The sequence below is a fragment of the Vulpes vulpes genome, chromosome 14 (genome assembly GCF_048418805.1).
Source record: "Vulpes vulpes isolate BD-2025 chromosome 14, VulVul3, whole genome shotgun sequence".
Lineage (NCBI taxonomy): Eukaryota > Metazoa > Chordata > Mammalia > Carnivora > Canidae > Vulpes > Vulpes vulpes.
The window spans coordinates 44,699,856-44,724,624 of record NC_132793.1 but is presented as its reverse complement, the minus strand read 5'-3'; the positions used below and the strand labels follow the sequence as shown (position 1 = coordinate 44,724,624).

The 24,769-nt window shown below is 40.8% G+C and overlaps 1 protein-coding gene across 9 annotated transcripts in view; it reads left to right on the top strand.

Annotated features, from left to right (window-relative positions):
* The window catches only part of RALGAPA2 (Ral GTPase activating protein catalytic subunit alpha 2), a 320,348-nt gene that overhangs the window by 231,598 nt on the left and 63,981 nt on the right, over positions 1-24,769 (top strand). For 5 of the 9 annotated variants that reach the window (XR_011996989.1, XR_011996990.1, XM_072736512.1 and 2 more), the window contains one exon: positions 8,436-8,563. Coding sequence is in view for 7 of the 9 variants with exons in the window: in XM_072736512.1 (XP_072592613.1) it covers positions 8,436-8,563 (128 nt within the window). In the remaining 2 variants the exon portion in view is untranslated. Of the gene's footprint in view, positions 1-8,435; positions 8,581-24,769 lie in introns of all 9 variants that reach the window. The other 4 variants (XM_072736511.1, XM_072736515.1, XM_072736510.1 and 1 more) reach the window with 1 other exon arrangement.

Sequence of the window (24,769 nt, the reverse complement as noted above, 5' to 3'; positions counted from 1 at the left end):
TGTCAACAGTCTAAATACACCAATTAAAAGAAAAAAGACTGTCAGTGGATTAAAAAATAAAAACAACTATATGTTGTCTATGAGAAACCTACTTTATTTTTTTTTAAGATATTATTTATTTATTCATGAGAGACACAGAAAAAGGCAGAGACACAGAGAGAGAACCAGGCTCCTCGAGGCAACCCAATGTGGGACTCTATCCCGGGACCCCAGGTCATGCCCTGCGCAGAAGGCAGCTAGCTGTTTAACCACTGAGCCACCCAAACATCCTGAGAAACCAATACTTTAAATTGTAAAAGCACAGATTAAAAGTAGAGGGATGGAGAAAGATATCCCACACTAACACAGATAAGTAGAAAGCTGGACTAACTGTATTAATACCAGACAAAGCTGACTTCAGAGCAAGGAAAATTACCAGGGATGAAGGGGGGCATTAGTGGGTACAGAAAGCTCTGGGGGGGGTGATACTTACACGCCCCAGGAGGTGACCCAAAAGGAGCAGGAGACGCAGCCCCCAAAGAGCATCACACAAAGAGGACAGCAAGAGCAAAGTCCTTACAGAAAGCATGAGCTTACTAAGAATGAGGAAGGATGCTTACTGCAGGCAGGGGAGGGGAAAAAGAAGGGGGGAAAGGGGCTAAGAGGAAGGCTGAGGGAGCTGAGAGCATCCATGGCCCCAGGTGAGGACTCTGATCTTGATAAGCTTAGAAAGGCAGACAGTCTGACAACATTTTTCTCTGTAAAATAAAGATAAAGTGTCAGCCTCATGGAATTGTGGAAATTACATACTGGCCTGTGAGCGCTGAGCTCAGAACCTTGGCCCAGCATAGGGAGTTTATAGCAGTAGCCACAGCCATTGGACTCATCATCAAAAATCAAATATTCCTGGACTCCTTTACCCCTGTTCTATGATTCTTTTGTTATTCTGTCTTAATGTAACCACTCTTTTAAAAAGATTTTATTTATTTATTCATGAGAGACACAGAAAGAGAGAAGCAGAGACACAGGCAGAAGGAGAAGCAGGCTCCATGCAGGGAGCCGGATGTGGGACTCGATCCCGGGTCTCCAGGATCAGGCCCTGGGCCAAAGGCGGCGCTAAACCGCTGAGCCACCCAGGCTGCCCAAAATAACCTCTTTATTTCAAAATAGATCAATTAATTATGTATACTACTTTCATTCCAGTTACTAAGAATTACAGACTGTAAAGGCGTCACAGGAGAATCCCTTATAGGCCCAGTTAGTTAATCCATTAACCTACTTTAAAAGACAGTCATGGAGATGCCATGATTGTTTCCTAAAGGGACTTTCTTTCTATTTGGAAATTCTTTTCTGTGTCTACCCCAGGCTCTGCAAAATAGAGTTTAAGTCTGTTCGCACTTATCTTTCAAGAAACTAAGCCCGAGTCCAGTGAGCTGTTTTCCATCTGGCCCCCCTTCGGAGAGCATCGCCCTGCTAGTGACCTTGTGGCATTGTACATTACCAGAGGACACTGCCATTCCTTCCCCTTTCCACATCTGTGCATCAGTAAGGTCAAAACAGATGATCTTGAAGGGCTCTTCTACCTCTGCCATCTAGGATTCCAGGACCTGCTACAGTTTCCCTCTCCAGAAGTTCTCAATCCCACAGTATGAATTTACGAACTGAAAGAGTGTATTTGGGCCCATAAAATTATGCTTGAGATGTCAAAATGAGTGACAGATAAATCAGTTCAAGAATTGCATTGAAGAACAATAAATTTCCCACTGGAAAAAAATAGCAATTATATTATTTGCCAGAAAGACTGAAGAGTCCATAACTGAAAATTTTATTAAAATTTTTATAAGGATAAAATATGTTAAATTCTAAGCACTCTCATGTGGTCTGTGGCTCCATAGATCTTATACGGATCAATTCTTGATGGAGAATTCCTTACTGAAGGCGATTCTGGCTTTGGAGTAACTAGAGTCAAGCTTCTCCGGAGGATTGTCATTGGCCAGCTCTGGTCAGCTAGGTCCCCACGACTGTTCTTTAGTCTTTTCATTTATCTCTAAATGATAATGATTTTATCATTATTTCCCTAGATTTCCCTAGATACCTGTTGGAGAGCTTTCCAGTCCTCCCAAGTGTGTAGTCCAGCCTCATCTCCTGTGTTACTCCCTTTAGTGGCCCTGTCTCTGACTTCCCACTGTGATATAGGAAGTCCCTCAGCATTTGTGTGCAGCCCTTTGCCCTGTTCCAGCCACAGTCTTTCCCTTTATTCACCTGTGATGCATCTAACACATCTAACTAATGCTTGGCTAGATTAGTAGCTCATGGAATACACTTTGGGGACACCGCCTTAGCAAAGAGAGCCAGTGCCACCTCACTGTTTTGTTCTTGTTTTATACCACTTGCCTGGAGGGCTTCTCTGTTCCCACAGGTTTCCCACAGTCATGACCACCTCCAACACAGACTTCTGTGGCTGTTCTCAGCTAGAAGAAGATTCTCCACAGCTCCAGAAGATTATATCTGTACCCAAACTAAAGCTTTTTTTCTTTTCATGTTTTCTTTTTTGCCTTCTTGAATACATATTTTAATCCCCTGCACACTGTTTATGCCTAAGAGTTCTGACATATTTACCTCTGTATTCCTCTCTCACCCTTACTGAGGTGTGGATCAAAGCAGGCTAACACATAATGATTAAACAGATAAAATCTAAAATCTCTTCCCTTTTGACCTAGAAAGATTCTATGTATTCTTCAGAATTTTCAAGCAAAATTTCAGAGTCCTTTAATTATCTATTTTTTCCCAAAATTATCTTCTGATATTTAGAGAATGTATCCATACAATATAAAGATTAAAATATGTGGAAATAAACATTCTCAGAAACATACCTTATACTTCTCTTAAAGTTTTTACCCTTGATCTCAATATTGTATGGTTTTTCTACCTTGTCTCTCATTAGGACACTACTATTTGCAACCCACTTTAGGGATGTATATTGCATCTGAATATTTTAGCCACTCTGCGAGGGAAGTAGAGCATATCACACCTCTCTTGGGCTCCAAATACATCCTTGAATGTAAGTGTAGTAAGTTACCATAGGACTTGGTTTCTTGGCAGCCAAACCAAGTCCAAAATTTGAATCCCAATAGTCTCAGCCTATTTAGGAGTAGAAAAGTGTTCATTTTCACTCTCGTATGTGGATGCTTATTATTGAAAGGCTGTTTGCATTTGTGTGGCTCTGAGCATACATATTGTGTACACTTTACAGGCATACATATGGAGTCCAGCAGAAACTTGAACACTGGATCTCTGCATTGTCACCCACTTTTTGCATGATAAAGGTAGTGCCAAAAAACAGGGTGCAGAAATCCTAGCCATATCTCTGCTATGAACATGTGCCCCAGTTTTTATTTTTTTATTTTTTATTTTATTTTTTTAAAGATTTTTATTTATTTATTCATGAGAGACACACAGAGAGGCAGAGACACAGGCAGAGGGGGAAGCAGGCTCCATGCAGGGAGCCTGACGTGGGACTCAATCCTGGGGACTCCAGGATCACACCCTGGGCCTAAGGTAGGCGCTAAACTGCTGAGCCACCCAGGGATCCCTGCCCCAGTTTTTGTTGTTTTTTTTTTTTTTAATAATAAATTTTTTTTTTGGTGTTCAATTTGCCAACATACAAAATAACACCCAATGCTCATCCCATCAAGTGCCCCCCTCAGTGCCCGCCACCCAGTCGCCCCACCCCCCGCCCTCCTCCCCTTCCATCACCCCTAGTTTGTTTCCCAGAGTTAGGAGTCTTCCATGTTCTGTCTCCTTTTCTGATATTTCCTACCCATTTCTTCTCCCTTCCCCTCTATTTCCTTTCACTATTATTTATATTCCCCAAATGAATGAGACCATATAATGTTTGTCCTTCTCCGATTGACTTATTTCACTCAGCATAATACCCTCCAGTTCCATCCACGTCGAAGCAAATGGTGGGTATTTATCATTTCTAATGGCTGAGTAATATTCCATTGTATACATAAACCACATCTTCTTTATCCATTCATCTTTCGATGGACTCCGAGGCTCCTTCCACAGTTTGGCTATTGTGGACATTGCTGCTATGAACATCAGGGTGCAGGTGTCCCGGTGTTTCATTGCATCTGTATCTTTGTGGTAAATCCCCAGCAGTGCAATTGCTGGGTCGTAGGGCAGGTCTATTGTTAACTCTTTGAGGAACCTCCACGCAGTTTTCCAGAGTGGCTGTACCATTTTACATTCCCACCAACAGTGTAAGAGGGTTCCCTTTTCTCCACATCCTCTCCAACATTTGTGGTTTCCTGCCTTGTTAATTTTCCCCATTCTCACTGATGTGAGGTGGTATCTCATTGTGGTTTTGATTTGTATTTCCCTGATCCTGCCCCAGTTTTTAAAAAGAGTTGCAGAACCAACCAAACTGGGTAAGTCAAGCCACCCATACTAATAATATTTGGGTCATTTCCATGATGTTACATGTAGTTGTGGCTTGTTCATTTCATTACTGTGGAATTTTCTGTTGGTTGAATGTACTACAAATTTTTCATTCATTCTCCTGTTGATGGACATTTAGGATATGTCCAGTTTGGTGAATATATGTGACTTGCCTTTTCACTTTCATTATGAGCAGAATGTTTCACATTTTTATTAAGTCCAATTTGCTTTTTTTTTTTTTTTTTAATGATCGGTGCCTTTTTTACCCTAAGAAACCCTTGCCTAACTCCAAATTGTGAAGATTTTCTCATATGTTTTCTTCTGGAAACTTTGTGGTTTTAGCTTTACTATTTACATCTATAATCCATCTAAATTTTTATGTGTAGTATGAGGTAAAGGCCAAGATTCACTTTTAAAAATGTCTAACTGCTTATTTCAGTGCCTTTTTGAAACAGACTTTCCTTTCCCTGTAAAATGGATGTACTGCTTTATTGCAAATCACTTGGATCTGTTCTTGGACCCTATCTTCTGTTCTGCTGGTATATTTGTCTATCCTGGTGCCAACATTTTGATATATTAATTTTTTGATATATTAATTATTATAGTTTTATAGTATGCCTTGAAATTAGGTAATATAAATCTTATTGTCTTGGCTAACTTAAGTTCATTCTCAATTTATATTAAAATGAAAAAACTTACCTATATCTATAAAAACAGCTTGCTAGAATTTTTATTTAGTTTGTGCTGAATCTATTGCTCCATTTCAGCAGATTTGATATCTTAACAGAATGGAAACTTCCAATCCATGAACATTGTACATCTTTCCATTTTTTAGATATTCTCTAATTTTCCTCAGCAATGTTTGGTGGTTGTGTGTGTGTGTGTGTGTGTGTGTGTGTGTGTACACATCTTCTGTCACATTTATTCCTAAGCATTTGATGTTTTTTTTTTTTTTTTTTTTTTTTTTTTTGCATTTGATGTTTTTTAATGCCATTATGTAAATGTCATTTTCCAATTGTTGGTGGCTAACATTCAGACGTATAATTGATTTGGCGGGTGTATTGTATCCTATGACCTTTCAAAATCTGGTTAGTTCTAGTTAAATTCCTTTGGAAGTCTCATGTAGATAATCATGTTATCTGTAAATAAAAATAACTTCACTTGTTTCTAATCTTTATGTTTCTTTCTTTTTTCTTCCTTTCTTTCTCTTATTTTCTTTATTGTAATGACTAGGACCTTCAAAAATGTTGGATAGAAAAGGTTACATAGACATCCTTGCCTTTTCAGATATTAGGTGGAATGCTTTAATATTTCACCATTAATTATGTTATAATTTTTTTTCCTTGAAGATTTCATCAAATTGAGGAAGTCCTATTCCCAGCTTGCTGGGAATTTTTTTTAATCATGAATGAGAGTAGAATTTTATGTGTGCTTTTTCTTTATCAAGAAGATCATACAGTTTTTCTTCTTTATTAATGTAGTAAATTGCATTAATGGATTTATTATTGTTAAACCAACCTTGGTTTTTATGCAGAATACCACTTTGTCAAGATACAGTGTCTTTACTGTAATTTGCTAAAAATTTGTAAAGGATTTGTATGCCTTTGTTGAGGGTTGTTAGTCTCTAGATTTTTTTTTTAAGTTTTCATTTATTTATTTATGAGAGATGCAGAGAGGCAGAGACACAGGAAGAGGGAGAAGCAGGCTCCCTGCAGGGAGCGGAACTTGATCCCATGACCCTAGGATCACAACCTGACCCAAAGGCAGATGCTCAACCACTGAGCCACCCAGGTGCCCCAGTTTGTAGATTTCTTATGTCAGTTGTTCCTCATGTCCACTCTTTTGGGCAGAGATAGTCTTCTTTTTACCATTGTATCCCTAGCCCCTCTCCCATTTCCAACCATGTGGAAAAGATAAAAAAGATAAAAAGATATTCCACTAATAGATGGCCTTTGACACAAGTAAAAAGACCTATGCTGGAGACCTGCATTTATTAAATTATTTAAATTATTTAAAATAACAATCAGTTTCAACCATTCAGGCATTATTTGCATTCCAACCATGTGCCAAGTACCTGGAGGTTTCTCTCCATCATCTCCTCCTCAGTTTTCTTTGCTAATTCTTCCTCACGTCTCCAACCTCTAAATATTGGAGGGCCACAGGATTAGTCCTTGGACCTCTTTCCTTCTCATCTGATCATCCAATCTCATGGCTGAAACATCATCTATAAATAACTCTTATGAATTTCCAACTGGAAATTCTCCCTTGACTTCTTGCCTGGTATATCTGCTGCCACCCCCATACATCACCACCCATATCTAATAGGCATCTCAAACTTAGCAAGTTTAAAATTGAACTAGTGACCTTCCCTTTTGATCTCTTCTCCATTTTAGGAAAAGGTGGCTCCAATCTTCCAGTTGTCCGGCATAAACCATGGCATTGCCCTTGATGCCTGTTTTTCTCTCCACTTCAATAGTAATCCTCAGCAAATCCTGTTTACCTTCAAACTATATCCAGAAACCTACCACTTCTCACCACTTTGGCCATCATTTTGATCCAAACCATCATCATCTCTTGCCTTGATCATTCACTAGTTCCCTGTTTTCCATAATGCTTACTTTTTTGCAACTTTCCCAACACAACAGCCTGAACATACCTTTAAAATGTAGGTGAGATCAGCTCTCCTACTTCCCTAAACCCTCCAGAAGAAGGCTTTTATCTTGTTCAGAGCAGAAATCTAGAACCCTTTACAGCCTGTCTTAGGACAGGCCTAACTTTATTGCATTCTGTTCTCTTTCTTGCTCACTCAGCTCCATCCTCTGTGGCTTAGTTGCTGTTTCTTAACCATAGCAGTTCTACTCCCACCACAGGGCTGGCTATTTGGTGTTCCTCGGCCTAGAATGCTCTTCCATCAGATGTCCTCATATAACATGAGATTCATTCCCTCACTTCTGTCAGGCTTATACTGAAATAACCATCTTCTCCTTAAAGCCCTCCCTGGCCATATGATCTAAAATTGGAAGACATCTCCCTTTAAAAAGAGTCCTATTACTCTTCCTTGCTTTATTTTCCACCTTAGTGCTTTTAGTACCTCATATATATATATTATGTATTTATACTGTTCATTCTCTTAAGCCTCCAGTAAATTGTAAGCTCAGTGAAATAAGAAATTTTATTATTCACTGCTGTGTCCTCAGTGAATAGAACAATGTTTGTCACATAATAGATATTTTTGAATAAATGAATAAACAAGTGAGAGTGAATAAATACCAAGAGTTACAAGGCAGATTCAGTCCTTGACCTCATGGAGCTGACAGTCTCCATATTAATAAATGGAGTTGATGAATTTGTTAATGGAAAAAAAAAAAAGAGTGAGAAAGAGAGAAAAGACATGCACTAGAACTTCATGGGTTGCCCAGGTAGTAAAAGTGGGTCCAGTGAAGGAAAGCCATGCCTCTAATAAGGAAGTAGATAGAAATGAGGATAACACAATTATCTTGGAAGCAGAGGAAAGAAGGTTCAAGAAGAACGAGGACTCTAAGTAGGACCTTGTAGCTGCTAACAGTGATAGTCATCATCTCCTTTAAGGGTCAGTACACATCAGGGTCCATGCAGAAACACTACCAATTCCAAACTGGTTTCAGAAAGTTGCAAGACTAGGAGGTGTACAGTGAGACATGGCTGTGTATTGTGCATAATCCACATGATGCAGGCACTTAGAAAGAATAATGCTATTTCTGTAAATGACAACACAAGGAAAAAATAATAACCCAGTGAGAATTTGTCATGAACAGTTTTGTTGATGAGTTCATAATGGAGGAGTATTGTAGAGCAGACCTGTGTTGCTTGATTTGAAAGCCCTCCATCGTATCATGCTAAGGTTAGCATCTCTTCTGTGGGTGATGGTCTGCATGGTCATGACAGGTCTGAGACATCAACCAGCTATTCTCATGTCTTTAGTTTGATTTTTACTGGTTTTGGAAAGTAAGTGTTTTTCTGTTTTGAATCAACAGGTTCCGTTTTTTGGGCCTCTGTTTGACGGAGCCATAGTGAGTGGGAAGCTCCTGCCAAGCCTTATATGTGCCACGTGCATCAATGCCAGCAGGGCCGTGAAGTGCCTCATCCCACTCTACCAGAGCTTGTATCTTTTTGTTTTGAGTATGTACCTATTAACTATCCCCAAATCCTGATTCTCAGCAGTTTGCCATGAGAGGTAAGTATTCACTGGGTTGAAGAGGGAATAGAGAACGTTTTTCAGTATGTGTTGAAAATAACATTGTGTGATCTTCATACCATATATTAATTTATATTATATATAATAATACTGTGCTTCACCAAACCCCAGAAGAGTTTATGTTCATAATGTAGTCATGTAAGTCTGTGCCAAGAAGCTGTGACCATTAAGAGCGGTTCATCCTTTCCCGGTGCTTTGCCTGAGGTTGGGTTCCCTCTGCCCATCCCTGTGAGTTGTAGTCTATTGTGTGTGGAAGGTGAGATGCTGAGGAAAATGTAGTGGGGTCACCCAGGGTGCCTACCCGAAGCCAACAACAAATGAAATGAATCTAATCAATCAAAGAATGTGATGAGTGCCACTGGAAGTATGAATGGCCTTCTAGGAGGTCAGAGGAGAGGGCAGTTGCATCTGGCTGGGGGACAGGGAAAGACCTCCTCAGTGAAGTTGCTTTGGAACTCATCAGTGAGAATGGCTAAAAGTCCTTTTATAATGTTTCCCAAATCTTCACCAACCCTTGATCTTCTCTCTCTTCTCTCTAAAACCAGAAGAAATTTCACTTTTGTAATTTTTTTTTTCTCAGACATCAGTCAGTACACTTTATAAGTCTAGGCATAATGTCTGATTATAAGAAAAAGAAATTAAGGTGACATCATAAAATTGCTACAAAATGCATCTGACCTCCTAGTAAAACTTAAAATTTCTCTGTTTCTAACTGGTATTGATAATGAGCATAAACATGTTGTGTTTGACCTCTGTCTATACTTCTCCCACTCCAACCATAAGTGATATGTTGCTGAAGGGGTGGGGGTGAGGGTGGGTGAGAAATACCATGTGTGAATAGATACAGTTCATGAAAAATACCATTCATTAAAATCCTGGTCACTGTATTGACTGATATTCTGTCTTTAGATTTAAAAAAAAAAAAAATACATATGCCATGTGGGCAACTTGGAATTATCATAGAAATTAGTAGTAGAAAAGAGCTATTAGGTCCCATCTGGTCCCTCCCCGGGGGCCAGGGCGACATTATTCCCTTCTGCGTGCTCCCTCACACTTTGTCCAGGCTGGTGGTGTGTGTTTGGAAGATGGCATTCTCTGAAGTGATATCCACAGCACTCTAGACTTAATCTTAGAGCTGGTGTCAATTCAGCCTTCAGCATGGGGGTTTTTATTTCACAAACAGCTTGAAAGAGGTTTTTGGCAGAAATGAGAAAGACCTATTCAGCGATTGGCTTGTCAGTTTGCATGTCAACTAGGATGAGCTGGACACTCATCAGTCAAGTATGTTGGACCAAGGCAGGGAAAAATCATTTGCAAACAAGAAAACTCTGCATTCTATAAGTCCATTGTGATTTTTGGCACGTCACCTTCCCCACTTATCAAATTTCTCATTACAAAGAACATGCTTTGTTATTTTGTTCAACACTGCCTTCTCCAATAAGAATGAATATAGCATCAGAATAATCAGGTTTAGGGAAAACAATATTGTTACAAGTTCAAAGAATAAGATTCAGTGTCACTTGAAAAACTTTTCGATGAATCGCATTAGACTAATGTGGATGCCAGCCAGGGCTACTGATGCTAATGTGGGTTAGTAAATGCTATATTGTCCAGTGTTTCAGAAGATAACCACGTTGACATCTCAGAGGACAACTTGGTATAGAAATCAAGAAAGGGAAAGTAACAAAACCTATTATGTTGATCATTATAAAAATTTAAGTATTTTTATTTTATATCCTGAGAAGATTCAATTCATGCTGTTGAAATAAGTTATTTAAAACAAGAAATGAGGGGGATCCCTGGGTGGCTCAGTGGTTTAGCGCCGCCTTCAGCCCGGGGTGTGATCCTGGAGGCCCTGGATCGAGTCCCGCGTCGGGCTCCCTGCATTTAGCCTGCTCCTCCCTCTGCCTGTGTCTCTGCCTCTCTCTCTCTCTGTCTCTCATGAATAAATAAGTAAAATCTTTTTAAAAAATTAAAAGTGAATAAAATAAAATAAATGAAATTCTATATATAATTTTTATAAAGATGTAATCAATGGGGAAAGCTTTGTAATCACTTAACTACTCTATTGTTTAATTTCTGCCTACGGAAAGTGCTAATATAGGCCAGAAACCAAACGTATAATAAGAAACGTTGAGAAAAGTAGAAAAAAAGAAAAAAGGGTTTCTTTTCTGTACTTCTGCTTTTTAAAACATTACTAATTATTACACTTTTTAAATAATTATAGATGTCCGCCTAGGCTATTAAAATTTAACTGCTCCCTTAACATTTTGTTAAAACATCATGGTCCTCACATGCTTGGGCAAAAGTCTATGTATAGCAGCTGATGTCTGGAATTTGCTGCTTTGTAGAGATAAGTCTTAGATTTGAATTTTGAAAAACACTGAATAACCTAACACATCCTAATCACAGATGTCTCCTTGCATTCTCATTTAGCAAACAAACAGTGTGGACTCAAAAACTGCTGAGCCCAGCAGCAGGAGCTTGCAATACACAGGGAGCAAGGTATAGGGTTTTTACCCCGCACATCACAGAGAAGACACACAAATGTTGTATAAAGCAACTCAATAGAGGATGTGGTGAAACAGGACCAGGGAAAAAATCTCTCTGCAGAGAAATCATGTATGCTGAGGTTGGAGGGATGAGAGGGAAGCTGTCCCCAGGAAGGAGGGATGGCATTCCAGACAGGACACCATAGAAAGCCCAGGAGTCTGAGTGTTTTCGAGTGGTAAACTTGGGATTTTTAGCATTTAATGCATGGTCAGGCCCATCAGAGTACAGAGTACGTGTGATAGACACAAAACCAAGCTTCTAGGAAGCTGAGTTTTCCCAACCTTGTCACTTCATTGCCCACCTTGAAAGTTCTAATCTTAGCACAGAGTCAAGGCTGCCTGATTTCAGGGGCAACCATCTCAAGCCTCTGTAAGTTCCCCCAAGGACTGAGAAAATTAGTACTACTTTGGACATATCTAAAACCAGGGCTTGGGACCAAGAGGTCCTGGAAAAGAATGCAAATGTAGGGCCCCTCATTCAAAAAGCAAGGAAAGTGTCTTTATTTTTTTTTAAGATTTTATTTATTTATTCATGAGAGACACACAGAGAGAGGCAGAGACACAGGCAGAGGGAGAAGCAGGCTCCATGCAGGAAGCCCAATGTGGGACTCAATCGTGGGACCCCAGGATCACGCCCTGAGCCAAAGGCAGATGCTCAACCACTGAGCCACCCAGGTGTTTCGGAAAGTGTTTTTAAACCTGCATACAATATAAAGTTTTTTCCATTCTTTTTCTGCTTTTTCTCTTGACTTGTCATGGTATATTTATTTGCTATCTAATGTCACTTTAAGTCAAGAAATATTAAAAATTTAGATTATTAGCATTAATTTTTATCAGTTTTTATATTGTTTAATATACTAATGCTAAAGCATTTAACTCATATGGAATTACCACAATGACACAGCTTATATTTTTGTGACTTGTGCAGGGATATGTTCTGTTCTTAACAGTGAAAAGACTGCACAAAACTAACTTACCTATTTTTCTCTCATTCTTCATACGTACATACTATACCAACACTTCCTTCGGTTCATGGATGAGTAAGGAAGGGCTGATAGGAAAAGGAACTATGAGTCCCTCTGTTTTTCCTTTTCCTTCTCTGACATCATTTTCAGAGTAAATTATTGGCTAACACAGAGAAGTAACACAACTAAGGATATATATGATTTATTGGTTATTGTTTTTAGAACAACACTGCTTTTTGGGCTCAAAGCAAGTTCTGGTTCAGGTTGGAAAGTATGCCTCTCAGAATAGTCTGCTTTCCCACTTATTCAGTCTTGTGGTAACACTCCCCTGTGCTCCCTCTGAGTCTCTCTTACCTTCCAGGCACTATGGCTCCACCATAGTCCTGCTCCTGGGGCACTGCTAAGGCTTATGTGCAAGGAACCAGCAGAGCACATGTTGTGTGCGTTTCCTTTGCCCACATGCATGCTCCATTCTCTCATTAGTCTTCAAGTGCAAAACAGAAGATCAAAGATAAAATTATTAAGAACATCAAGAGAGCAACAGCAGAGTATTAAACCAAGCAGGGCCCATTGTAAGCACTGTGCAGCTGCTCAGGTCACATGCCCATGAAGCCCTCTCAGGAACCCATCCCAATCACCACTACTACCCACCCCCTGACCCAGTATGAGCTAGGGAATTCTCCTCCTGGGTATTTATTAGATTTTATTTCCTTCCTAAAGCCTGACAGTATATCCCCTGGCAACTTTTATTGGCATATGAACCAAGACCCGACAAGGAATGAAGCAGCTTACATGTATGGCCCTAGAAGACACGATTCATATAAGAGACCAAATTTCTGAGAAAACATTGCTATTTACTGTTGCCCTAAGATATTAGGTATAGTAGTGGGTGCTGACGAAGAACGGGAAATTTCTTTGTCAACACCAGCCATTGTATATGGGCATCTGTGTGTCCCCATTTTGTTTCTAATATTAAGGTTACAGCTGTTAAGTAGAACATCGCCAAACAGTTCATTGCTTCCAAATGTCACTCAGGTATCAGAATGACTATTGTATGAACAAAGGACATGTTGTTTACTTCAGACTTTCTTTCAGTCCTTTAGAGAGAAAGTACTAGTTTTGTTTTTGTGGGGTTTTTTTTTTTTTTGTATTGACCACAGATAGCCAAGCATTGAGCTTGATGACAAATGAAGAAAAGAGCCAGTGGAGTTAGTTTGCATTTCTTGTGCCCTGCCCACCTAATGATTGACACTTCAGTGCCCTAAAATAGTGTCAGTTGTGATTCAGTGTTATACAGTATTTAACTAGAAGTAGAGATGTGAGCAGTAAACACATCAAGTTTGTTCAGTAATGTTTAAGAAAATACAACATGTCTTATGAAACAGAGGAGTGGGTATATTGTTAGAATGGATTTGCCTCTAGGGATCTTTTTGAGCAGTAAATCTAGCTTAGAATTAATATCAAAGGAGTTCTTGTTTGGGGTACCCTTGGCTAAATGATCAAACAGTTGGAACTGTGTGGTGAAGACTCACAGGAGACTGAAGAATATACCATTGTCGTACATGATCAAAAAAGTGAACACAGTAGGGATGTGTTTGGAAAGCACCCTCAGTAACATTTCATTCCAGCCCCTTTGTCCTTCCTGGGTTTTCTGGTAACTTCCTCAGCAGGCTAAATCTAATATGTCAAGTGGAGCCCTTGTCCCGTGGCCGCTGCTTTTCTGAGTGACAAGGGCCAACTCACCTGCCATCTGCTTTTTCTATCCCTCATGGGCAATCAGGGGGCCTATTCCCATGCCTAAAGTGTTGTAAATGGGAAGTTTGCCACATGTTATGTTTACGGTTCCCAAGCCAACTAAAAATTCCAAAATCAAACCATGCTCGGCTGGTGGAAGTTCCCCAGATTGTCAGAGCCAGGGCTCTCTCATTCTCCTCCTCAGCTAACTTGTTTCATGGAAAAGGTTGCCACATAACATGCAGCACTCCCATTAGGAGGAGCTCACTCTGAATCAAACAGATGGTGGCTTTTTAAAATAAACGTCCACTTCAATAGAACAATAGCCACAATGGCATTCACCATCTCTCCTCTCTGGAACTATCAGCATTTTATGGAGAGAACTGGGCTGCCTAAGGAAAAGTAATTTTGTACCTTTTTCTTAAGTGAAATTTAGTTTCATTTTCAATTAATGGATATAGTGGATAATACTATGGATTCTCTCTTAGACTTATGACTTCCTAATATCATTGCTAAGTTTTGATCTCAATTTATATACCTTCAAAAGTGGCCTTTCTTCCCTAAAGGTATAACAACCCCATTTCTAACTTCTCCAGTGGGATCTTGGTTCTTATTCCTGGGATGATCTTTAATTTCCTCTGTTTGTCTCTATATGCTTAAGAAAAGTGTATGAAAATGAGTCAGACAGTACCATGTAGTATATTTTGCCATGCAGAACCAGTTTGCATTTGTCAACATTCACTGCCTCCTTGCTAGGCACTTAGCCCCTGGAAGTAGAAATATGAATAAGATATTCCAAGTGGTGGACAGTGTTTGCTTAGCGACCAAACTCTAAAAATGCACATGACATTTGAGAACTGCAAAAGCTTCCACACAGCAGAGCAGAAGTATACACATGCACACATGGTGAAGATGGAAGTGACAGGAGCATCCAGGGGGGCAGTGGGAGGAGTTCTGAGAGAAGGTGAAGGCCTGACCTAAGGCAATGGCAGGGGAATATTGGATCCCTACATAAACCAGGTAGATTAATTCAGCGTGGGACCTGCTGGATCTACTGGGCTATGCAAGGAAATGAGAAGATGGTCAGGAACAGGCCTCTCCAGGGCATCATGTTTGAGAAGTAGCTTGGGAGGAGGAAGTAGAGAGGAAGGCAGAGTAAAGGGAGAAAATAGTGTCACAGAAAAGGAGGAGCAGAAAAATGAAGGGTTACTTTAGCAGTGGTCACAGGGCATACTCTTCTGAGAAGTCTTGTCTGTAGCTGATTGTAGCAGTTTCATGTCTTCACACAGAGCATTGGGTATGATAGGACCCAGGACTGAATTATTTCAAGGAAAGGCAAACACATCAGATAATAGCAGCACCAAAAAGAAAGAAGACACTCCTGGGTGGGATGGAAGTGCTTGAGAATGGGAAGTGCATGGAGGGCCAGACCTTAGGGCAGCCACCAGAATGAAGCCCTGCTCCATTTGGGAAGGCACACACAGTGCTTTCCCAGCCCACACTTCTAAACAGGTACAGAGGCAAAATGTCATTGTGACAGGGATTGGCGCCACTCAGTGTCAGCTCCACCCCGCATTCTACTAAAGGCAACAAGCGTTTGATCAGTTTTTGACAGACAAACAATATCCTTTTCTCAGAAGACAGAGGAAGCAAATGAGGGGAACTATTATTTTGGATCTGTTCCTTAGCAATTTGAAAGGTTTGGATTTGTGACTGTGAATGTTGCAGAGGTAATAACTTTGTGCTAGCATTCATGTAAGAATGGGAGGAAAACGAGTAGACTTGTACCTTGACACTTGGGAAGCATGTTTCAAAAAGTAGAGTTCAGATCAAGAAATGGCATATTCCCATGGGTGGGTTGAAACTATAAAAGGGAATAAGAAATGAGAGATTTTTTTATTATAAAATTACAACTGTCTCAGAAGGAAAGACATGGAAGTGCAGCCAGTGTAGCTGCCCAGGGTGGGGTCCGATGAGTGCACATTTAACATGGGTGCATCAAGACTGAAAGAGAGCTCCATGCCACCCTGACAGAAGGCTGTCACATTAACCTTTACTCCACTTGTCCTCCATATTCTTCATATAGGAAGGGACAGAAAAGTGTGTGAAAGAGTTTGAATTAAAACTCAAATTATTGAGAACATTATAAGAAGAGGGGGGAAGAAAGGAAAAAAGAACCAGCCCCTGAGATTAAGGTCTAGCCTTTAAGGGCATTATATGTCTAGTTGTAGAACAGATTTCCAATAGTGGTCTCAGATCCAGAACTGCCCCCTGCCCCAAAATCGAGTAAAATAAAGGATGCACCCAGAACTGAAAACAGGAAAATGTTTTCCTTGTTTTCAAATAGGATTATAAGGATGGATTTTAGAATGTTGCATGGACCTCTTATAAAATTGTTATGCTAGATTATTAAATAGCTGTGAGCTTTCAGAAAATAATGACTGTACAAAGAAGAAAATATCCCAAACACATTAATTGTGTTTGATAAGATAACTATCTTCAGAGATTAGAGAAAGCTTTTAAATTAGAATCTTAATTTTGGTATACTGCAAGATAAAATATCACAGACATCTGGCAAATAGGAGAGAGAAATAGGGACCCAGGGGAGTTGGGTGACTTCACTCTAGCCAGACGTACAATGCATTAATTCATGGACCACCAGTCCATTGGGCCTTTGTGTCTCTGGTACTGCATGTGCACCACAGCTTTGTCAACCCTTCTACCACACAACAATGTTTTTATCAGCAACTTTCACAAAGGTCTAGAACATGTTTACCAAAATACCATTGGTCAGAAAGCTAAGAGGGTTAACTTAGTTGACATGAGGCAAAATCAAAAACTAGGATTACATCAACAGATGAGACTTTTAGGCGCAAACCCAACAAGGTGAGATTTAGCAGGGTAGACCCATGTGCCTGGGTTTACATGATCAGTGGTGTGTGGACAGGATGGGGATGATGGGATGTGACAGCAGGCCCTAGGGATTTTGGTTAAGCATAGATTTGGGGTGAGAGACCAGAGGTAATGCAGGGACCTATCTGTTCTCTTAGACTACAGCCTGAGGCCCCTGAGGGCTGGGTCACAGAAGCGAAACAAAGGCATCAAGCCTCTGCTCCTGAAGCTTCAGGCCACACTGTGAAAGGGGCTCTGCTCAGGGCCCACACTGTAAGGAGAGACCTTGACCAACCTGGAACATGCCCAGATTAATAGTGACCGCTATACCTAGAGGTCTCAGGGAGCCATTAAAACCAAGAAGAAGTTGTTTCAGAAGCCTGGGGTTTTTTTTAAAGAAGGCAATAGAACTAGGACCAAAAAACAGAGGCAACCAAGGAGCAGTTTTTAGCTCAAAGTCAAAGCCAATGTTCAAAAACCAGAGCTGACAAACCAGCTGCCTGCAGGCTGAATCTAGTCCCCAGATGGGTTTTGTTTGAAGTGCAGTTGGCCTCCATTGTTACTTATAAAGATTGTGTCAGCCTCTTTGAAAAATCAGAAGATTTTGCATTTTCAGAAATCTAGGTTTCTGACTTCTCTCCAAGAATCAGAGCTTCTGACTCCACTGGGCCCCCTTTCTTGCTGGCAGCAGTCAGCTTCCTAACCGTCTGTGTGCTCTCCTGTCACCACAGCTCGCCCAGTCCATGTGCCTCCCAGCGCTGAGGCCTGGTACTCGGCACCACCATCACAGCACCCACCCTACCTGAGCTGGCCTCCCTCTGCAGGTTAGTGAAATGGTTAGTGAGCCAAGCAGGTTAACATAGTGCCTAGTCTTTGGTGAGGAGTCTGTGACACCCTGGTTATTTTTATCATCTCACCAGCTTGGAGTTTTAAACCTGTGTTCTCAAAATTGGAGCCTTACCTGTGGACTTAGGTCTGGGAAGTACTTCCTTTCTCCCATCTACAGGTATTAAAGGCTAGAGACTGTCTTCCCTCGGTGATATGTGGCAGGCCCTCTCCGTGTGAAGGTGTGGCTCCCTGGGTTTGGGGCTGCCCACCTCCGTTGGTGCCTGATGGAGCCTGGGAAGAGCACATGGTATGGGCAAAGTCTTCAAGGAGTGGGAGCAAGAAACCATTCTGTACTCCTTTGCTGTAAAGTGACTTCTCACTATGAGACAAAAGACCATCCCCTCCAGAAAAGTTAGTGTAAATCTCACAATCTGTGCAGAAACCAGGGTGGTGGCTGCTGCTTAGGGAAATAGCAGCAACCCAGCTTTCTGCTCTGCCCCTCTCCTGTTCATGGCTATGGGGTCACAGTATCTCAGAGCCAGTTCTTCACAGGCCTGTGCTCCTTCCCACGGAGGGACCTTTGGGAACAGTGAGCTCTGCTGACCCCAGACACTCCCATTGGGTCTCTCCTGTGACACAGATTGCTCACCCTCCCACAGCCATCCAGCCCTCTGAGACTCTCGTAGCCAGACGGGGCCTCCCTCTATCCTCTTCTGTCTCCTGATTATACTACGAGCTGCTCCACAGGGGCCTTGTCTCCATTTGGTTGATACCCTGGTCTCGTGTACCTCGTAGTAAATTATGAATATGAGTATGTATAAAGAGAGAGAGAGGGAGGGGCAGAGATTGATTTGGTTAAAAAAGTTTTTTTTGGTAAACAGAGACAAAAACAAATCATATTTTATAAAACTGAATTTTTTCAAAATTGAAAACCTCATTTATCCAAGAAATAATGGCTTTACAAATAGAGTACATATTTACATATGTATATATTGATATAGTCTCAAAATCCTTTTTATTCCACTTCTGCATGTTTAAGTTCATACCTGGATCCCCAACACTCAGAACAGCACCTGGCACATAGTGGGTACTCAGTAGTTTTTGAGTGAACTATACTGGCAAAAATACGTACATGATAGTATTCAAGAAAAACAAGGTGTTAGAATTTATACTGAAAAATTGTATTCCATGTGTATTTTTCTTTATACTGAATGATAGTGTTTTGTGCATATTACTTTTATATTCTATTGCATTCTAAATAATAATCCATTCATCACCACTCCAAAAAGTTACCGAACGACATTCGTGTAGAAATTCTGACAATGAGTATGGTGATTTTATATTTGGTCTTGAAATTAATGAAATCTTACTGACAGGCATGAAAAGTAAAGGCTATTCAGTTATCCCATTTTCCTAAAGTGATAAATTTGTTTATTTAGTTAGTTTTTGAGAGACAGATTGAATTCAAATAGTGTTAAAGTCAGAAAATTTACAGACAAGAAGGAAGTGAGAAGGAAACAATGTTGCCAGGAAAGCCATGCCCTCCCAGGAGAGGCGTGCCCCTCCAGTCTCAGGAAAAAAGAAGTGTCTGGATAGGCCTTAAATAACGTTGGTGCCAGAGTCTGTTTCTAAATCCTAGGGTTGTACTTGTAGGTTTTTTTTTTTAATTCTTAATTGTATGTAAATTTTATACACGTAAATAAAACGCCTGCAATGCCTAAGGGAAGCTCTCCACATGTCTGAGACATGGAGCAGGCTGGGCCTTGGCTGCACATGCAAATACTGACAGCTGAAGTCACTTGTTGGAAAGTCCACAAACTCTGGTTACAGCTGCATTTGTCAGTAGCTTTAAGGGAAGTGTAATCAGCCAGAGAGATCAATTTGCATCTCAATTAGAAAAGAGTCGGGAGGAAGCACTAGGGTCTGGTGCTGGAAGGTTGTGGAAGAAATCTCACCCAGCACAAAAGCCTCCCTCGCTCAGTCCTCCAGCTGAGTGGAGGACAATATCTGAGGTTTGGTTTCCATAGGGACCAGAAGCCTGCTGGGCCCCAGAAGAATCTCGGGTTTGCACCGTAATCATTTGGTCATGATGACACAAATTCCACTGTTGTTCCCAAATACATTTTGCTATTAGAAAGCTGTTAGAAAAGTGGAAATGGTCATCATGTCAAAAGCATGTGAGAGGGTATTTGCTGACCCTACTTACTTTTTTTCATAGTGCTGCTCCAGTTTCTAGGCATTTAACATTTGTTAATGTCTGACTATTCAAAGAGCAAAAGGTCATCCCATAAATGACAATATTTCTTTAGCATTCAGATGGTTACTTTGGGAATGGCACAGCTTCAAAGGGAGCCCATTATTCCTGATTCTCCCATACTCTTCAGTAGTAGGCAAACAAGATTATGGATTTAAATCCACAGGCAGGGAAGAGACATGGAATCTTTTGGCCGTGGAGCACAGAAAAAATTCTGGAAATTACAGCCCTTTTTATAATCCTGGGGAAACTGAAAGAGGTATCCCTAACCTGAACTTTAAAGAGCACATCACAGTATCAATTTAAATTTTTTCCTTCAAATGTTATCTAGTGGTTATTTTCACAGGCTTCAATATTACACCAAACAGGTCCTTTGTTTTCAGAGAAGTTCATCATATTTTCAAAATTTTGTACTTGAATCTAGTAAGAGCTGAGATTGTCTGAATCATTTATCTATGCCAGGTTACTCTGCCATAACCAGGAAGGGGTCACCCTTGGCATTTTTAGAGGAAGACTTTTATTTCTAGTTTATTTTATTCTCTCTCAAATAGTTAATTCATTGGCTCCAGCTTCAAAGTGAGAAAACAAAAAAGAGTGAGAAAAAACTGCATCCTAGATTACAAACTGTTGAATGAAACTGAATTCTTTTTTTTTTTTTTTTTTTTAATCAGGGTTTTAAATTAATCTTCCCACTTTGGAAAGGGGAAAGAAACAAGTTTCCTAAGGACAATCTCTTCCAGTGCCCACAGACTGAAATAACACATACCAGCGAGACATCAGAACCTCTTAATCCAACATTAATCAAATTTCAGTTTACTAATTATCAGTCCCATTTTGAAAGGAGCATAAGGCCATAAACAGCATCCACAGAACATTTAGTAGACTCTGGGATTATAAGCAATATATTTGAAAGTGAGACTTTCTGTTATTCAAATCTCCAAAAAGGATAATACATGCCTTATTATAATAAGAGATTGTGCAAAGCCAAGGAAGGACAAAGCAGGCAAGTCCAAATGGTGATCCCTTCTGTGCCCGTCTGCCTTAGTGTATGCAGTAAGCTCCCCGCAGGTTTCTGAGCTACAGTAATTTGCAACACACTCAAGTAAATTTTTTAATCAAAGTAGAATACTTTTTTGGTAACCTGTGGGTGAGTACAACCCAAATGCCATCATTATTTAGCCTTGAAGGGGTGTTTTTTTCTAGTTTGCTACTGTGGAATTTTACCAAACTCTAAAATTGGTACTTTGAATGTTGTGCTTTAAATATGTTTCTCGGGTCCTGTGCTTTGAAAGCATTTGACTTTATTCTCTGAGACTTGATAGAGACCACTGGGGCCCGTGTAGGGGGAGGATGGGAGTTCAGAGGATCAGTGCTAATGCCCACCCCTTTTCTCCTCCTCTTCCCCTCCCACCCCTGTGATCAGGTGTCCAGTGTGCAAGCCACTAGGGAGTGAAGATTCATTTTAATGTTTACGTTGTATTTTGCACATGCCTTTAACATAGCCAACTTGAGAAGTACACAGCTGCTTTAGTTTCCAACAGTGGCATGTTTCCAAAATGCCAGTATTTTAAACAGACACTCCTAGGACACTGCTCGTTATTACTTACAGACCCACCTCCAATATTATGTATATCCAAATCATCTTGTCACATTCATCAGAGTCACAAAATTGAAACAATACAGTACTTAGAGGCTTATGATGTTTATCTTCAGCTGATTTCTTCTAACACTTCAGTCTTACTAATTTGGTCCTAGGACATACAAGAGTACAAAATTTGTGTCCTGGTGTGCCCACTCACTTAGACTCTCTAGTACAAAGCTTCGGTCTTAATCCATGAATGATCAGTGAAGGGGCTGCCTTATAAAAACTCAGTGTCTGCTTGTCATGGGACAAGCCAGCCCTGAAGATGCCAAGCCCCTTTGGTTTTCCCTTCATTTGCCTATGAAGTGGGATGTAAGTATATCAGTGCATCCTGGCTTTGAGGCAGATGTGTGCCTGGAAGTGCAAAGTCTCATACCTCCACAAAGGGTAGGCAGGCTCGCTAGCTGATGGGATTCTGAATTTATAAGCAGAGTTCCAGAATTCCCTCAGGGCCTACTTTTCAAAGGCAAATTAGTATGTTTGCAACTTGATCCCTGGGCAACTTTTGACAGTTGTTCTAAGAATAATAAAACAGATGGACAGAATAGATTTTGGGGTCTCCATCCAAACTGCCATCCTCAGTGGAATTTAAAGAAGGCGTGGAATTGATGGGGGAGCGGCTGCTACTTATCATTATGTTCTGCTTTTAACATCCCAGAACCATAACGTTCTCCCAGAAGATGAAATTGTCTTCACATTATATTTTCCTGGTGAGAGTTCAGTTTCACTGTGATAAACAAATAGGGTATGTGTTTTCTTCATATATTCAGAATTAAATGAATTAAAATTAAATGAATTGAACTTAAATTTATACTACCAAGAAACCAACTTTAATATGAATATGAGAAGAAATGTAAATTAGTTTTAACTTTAAGTGGTATTTTCATAGGATTTTTGACTCCTTTGAATAAAGGAGAGCCTCTTTAGAATGTCTTAGAAATACTTTCTACTCATTAATTTGGGGAAACAGAATATAGGCATAACAGGATAAACATTCTCTGCATATAATACTATATATGCGCATCAGAGGTCTGTGTCAGAAACCAGCATTAAGTTATCTGAATGAAGATTATCTCTGTGCTTATGCACTATAATTTTGTCAAGCAAATGTCTGTAGAATTTCAGACTTCTCTAAGTGTTGGTTTTAGCTCACATCAGATCAGGATGAGACCTTCTTACCTTTTAATATATTGGCTTCCTTTGAGATAAATTTTCATAATCTTTTCATTGCTCCTTTTCTCCTTTCTCTGGATTCATTAGCCGCAGGTATCACATGTTAGGCCGTAAAGATTAGATAAGGGAGCAGATCAGCTGTGCTTTTTGAGTTCTGGAGCTGCCCCAGTGCCATGGCCTGGGCGCCCCTGATTTACTCAGGGGTTTGTCATATTGACCAGTCATTTAACTAAACTTCTACCAATGATAAAGGATATCAGACTTCCCTCTTTTATTTATTTATGTTTTTTTTAGAAGCCACATGAAAACACCTTAAACCCTTTTTCTAGAATTTACATGAGGCAGTTATCAGTGACACAGTAGCAGTGGACGCTCCTGGTCAAGCTTCCATTCTCACTGAGAAGCATCCAAGGACATTCTTTTCCCTCTTCAACAGCAATTTTTCTATAAGTGCCAGATAAATTGTAAGGTGTGTACTTCAGTTGTAGTGCTGAGATTAGCAGGTGATGCATGGTCGCTGGCCTCAGACAGACCTTAACTGATTTCAACTTTATTTTAAACAATAACTGATTCTTTGGCTTTGAACAAGTATCTTTACCTCTGGCAATTTCCTTATCTGTAATATGAGGACCATAATTCTCACAAATAGATTATTATTAGGATTTCTGGAATGAATATATATATACAATTAATAGCTCACACAACATAACAGAAGTGCAGCTGCTCCTTACCTCTCCATCACTCCCCCTCTGATCCAGGCACCCCCTTCCTGAGCCAGTGTGGCAGTCTCCCTGCTTCTTCCGGCTCAACCTGGAATACTCCAGCAGCCAGAGCTTTCTTCCTGAAAGAGAAATCAGACCATGTGGGGCACTTCGGTGGCTCAGTTGGTTGGGCGTCTGCCTTCAGCCCAGGTCATGATCCCAGGGTCCTGGGACCAAGCCCTGCATAGGGCCTGCTGCTCGGTGAGGAACCTGCTCTCTCTCCCCATCCCCTACTCATGCTCTGTCTGAATGAATGAATGAATGAATGATCAGTCTTTAAAAAAGAAGGAAAGAGGGACGCGTGGGTAGCTCAGCAGTTGAGTGTCTGCCTTTGGCTCAGGGCGTGATCCTCGGGTCCCTGGATTGAGTCCCACATATGGCTCCCTATGTGGAGCCTGCTTCTCCCTCTGCTTGTGCCTCCTCCCTCTGCCTCTCCCTCTCCCTCTCTGTGTTTCTCATGAATAAATAAATAATTTAAAGAAAAAGAAAAGAAAAGAAATCAAAGCATGCCAGAGCATCACCCACAGAAAAACACAGAATCCGTACAAGGATCCACAAACAGATCCCAGCCTCAAGGAACTGCTTGCTGTGTGAGGAATTCCTCCTCTTCCCCCTAACATCTGCACAGCTCAGCCCTTCCCTTCCCTTAGGTCTTTGCTCAGCAGTCACTCATCAGGAAGTTTTCTGTTAGCAAGCTCTCCTGGAGGTCTCACTCATGTTCTCCTTAGCACTTACCATTTACTTAATGTCTCTTCCCCTCACGCGTATGTAAAAGGCAGACGAGCAGGATCTTTGTTTTGTTCCCTGCTGTCTCCTCCACCCCAGAGCCCAGGATGAGACCATGCAGGAGAAGTGCATCCACATTGCATGAGCAAACTGATAGCACATCTCTTGGTTTGAAAGGGAGGGCTGGCACCCTGTACCTTCTCTGTATATCCAGAAGCAGCTGCGCCTCGTCCCCAGCACAGGAGGACAAGTCAGATCCCGGCCTGCTGCACACACCTGTTAACTCAGGGTGTTCATTGTTCCTTGTTCCTCCCTCAGCCAGCATTGGTGGTATGACTGTGGCAAGTCCTGTCCTGTGCAGAGATGAGCAGCCTTGCCCTTGAGGCTTCCCAGCCAGTATGGCCTTAGTAACTGTGACAGAGGGTGGAACCTGACCCTTGCTGTAGGAGACACATGCAGTTAGTGCCCAGTGGGCATTTGTGGAGTCACAGAAATACAGAATTAAAAATCAGAAGGTCCTGGGAGAAGCTTATTTCTGGTTGCACCTTCAGATTGTTCACATATTTTTGCGTATCTCTTCACGTGT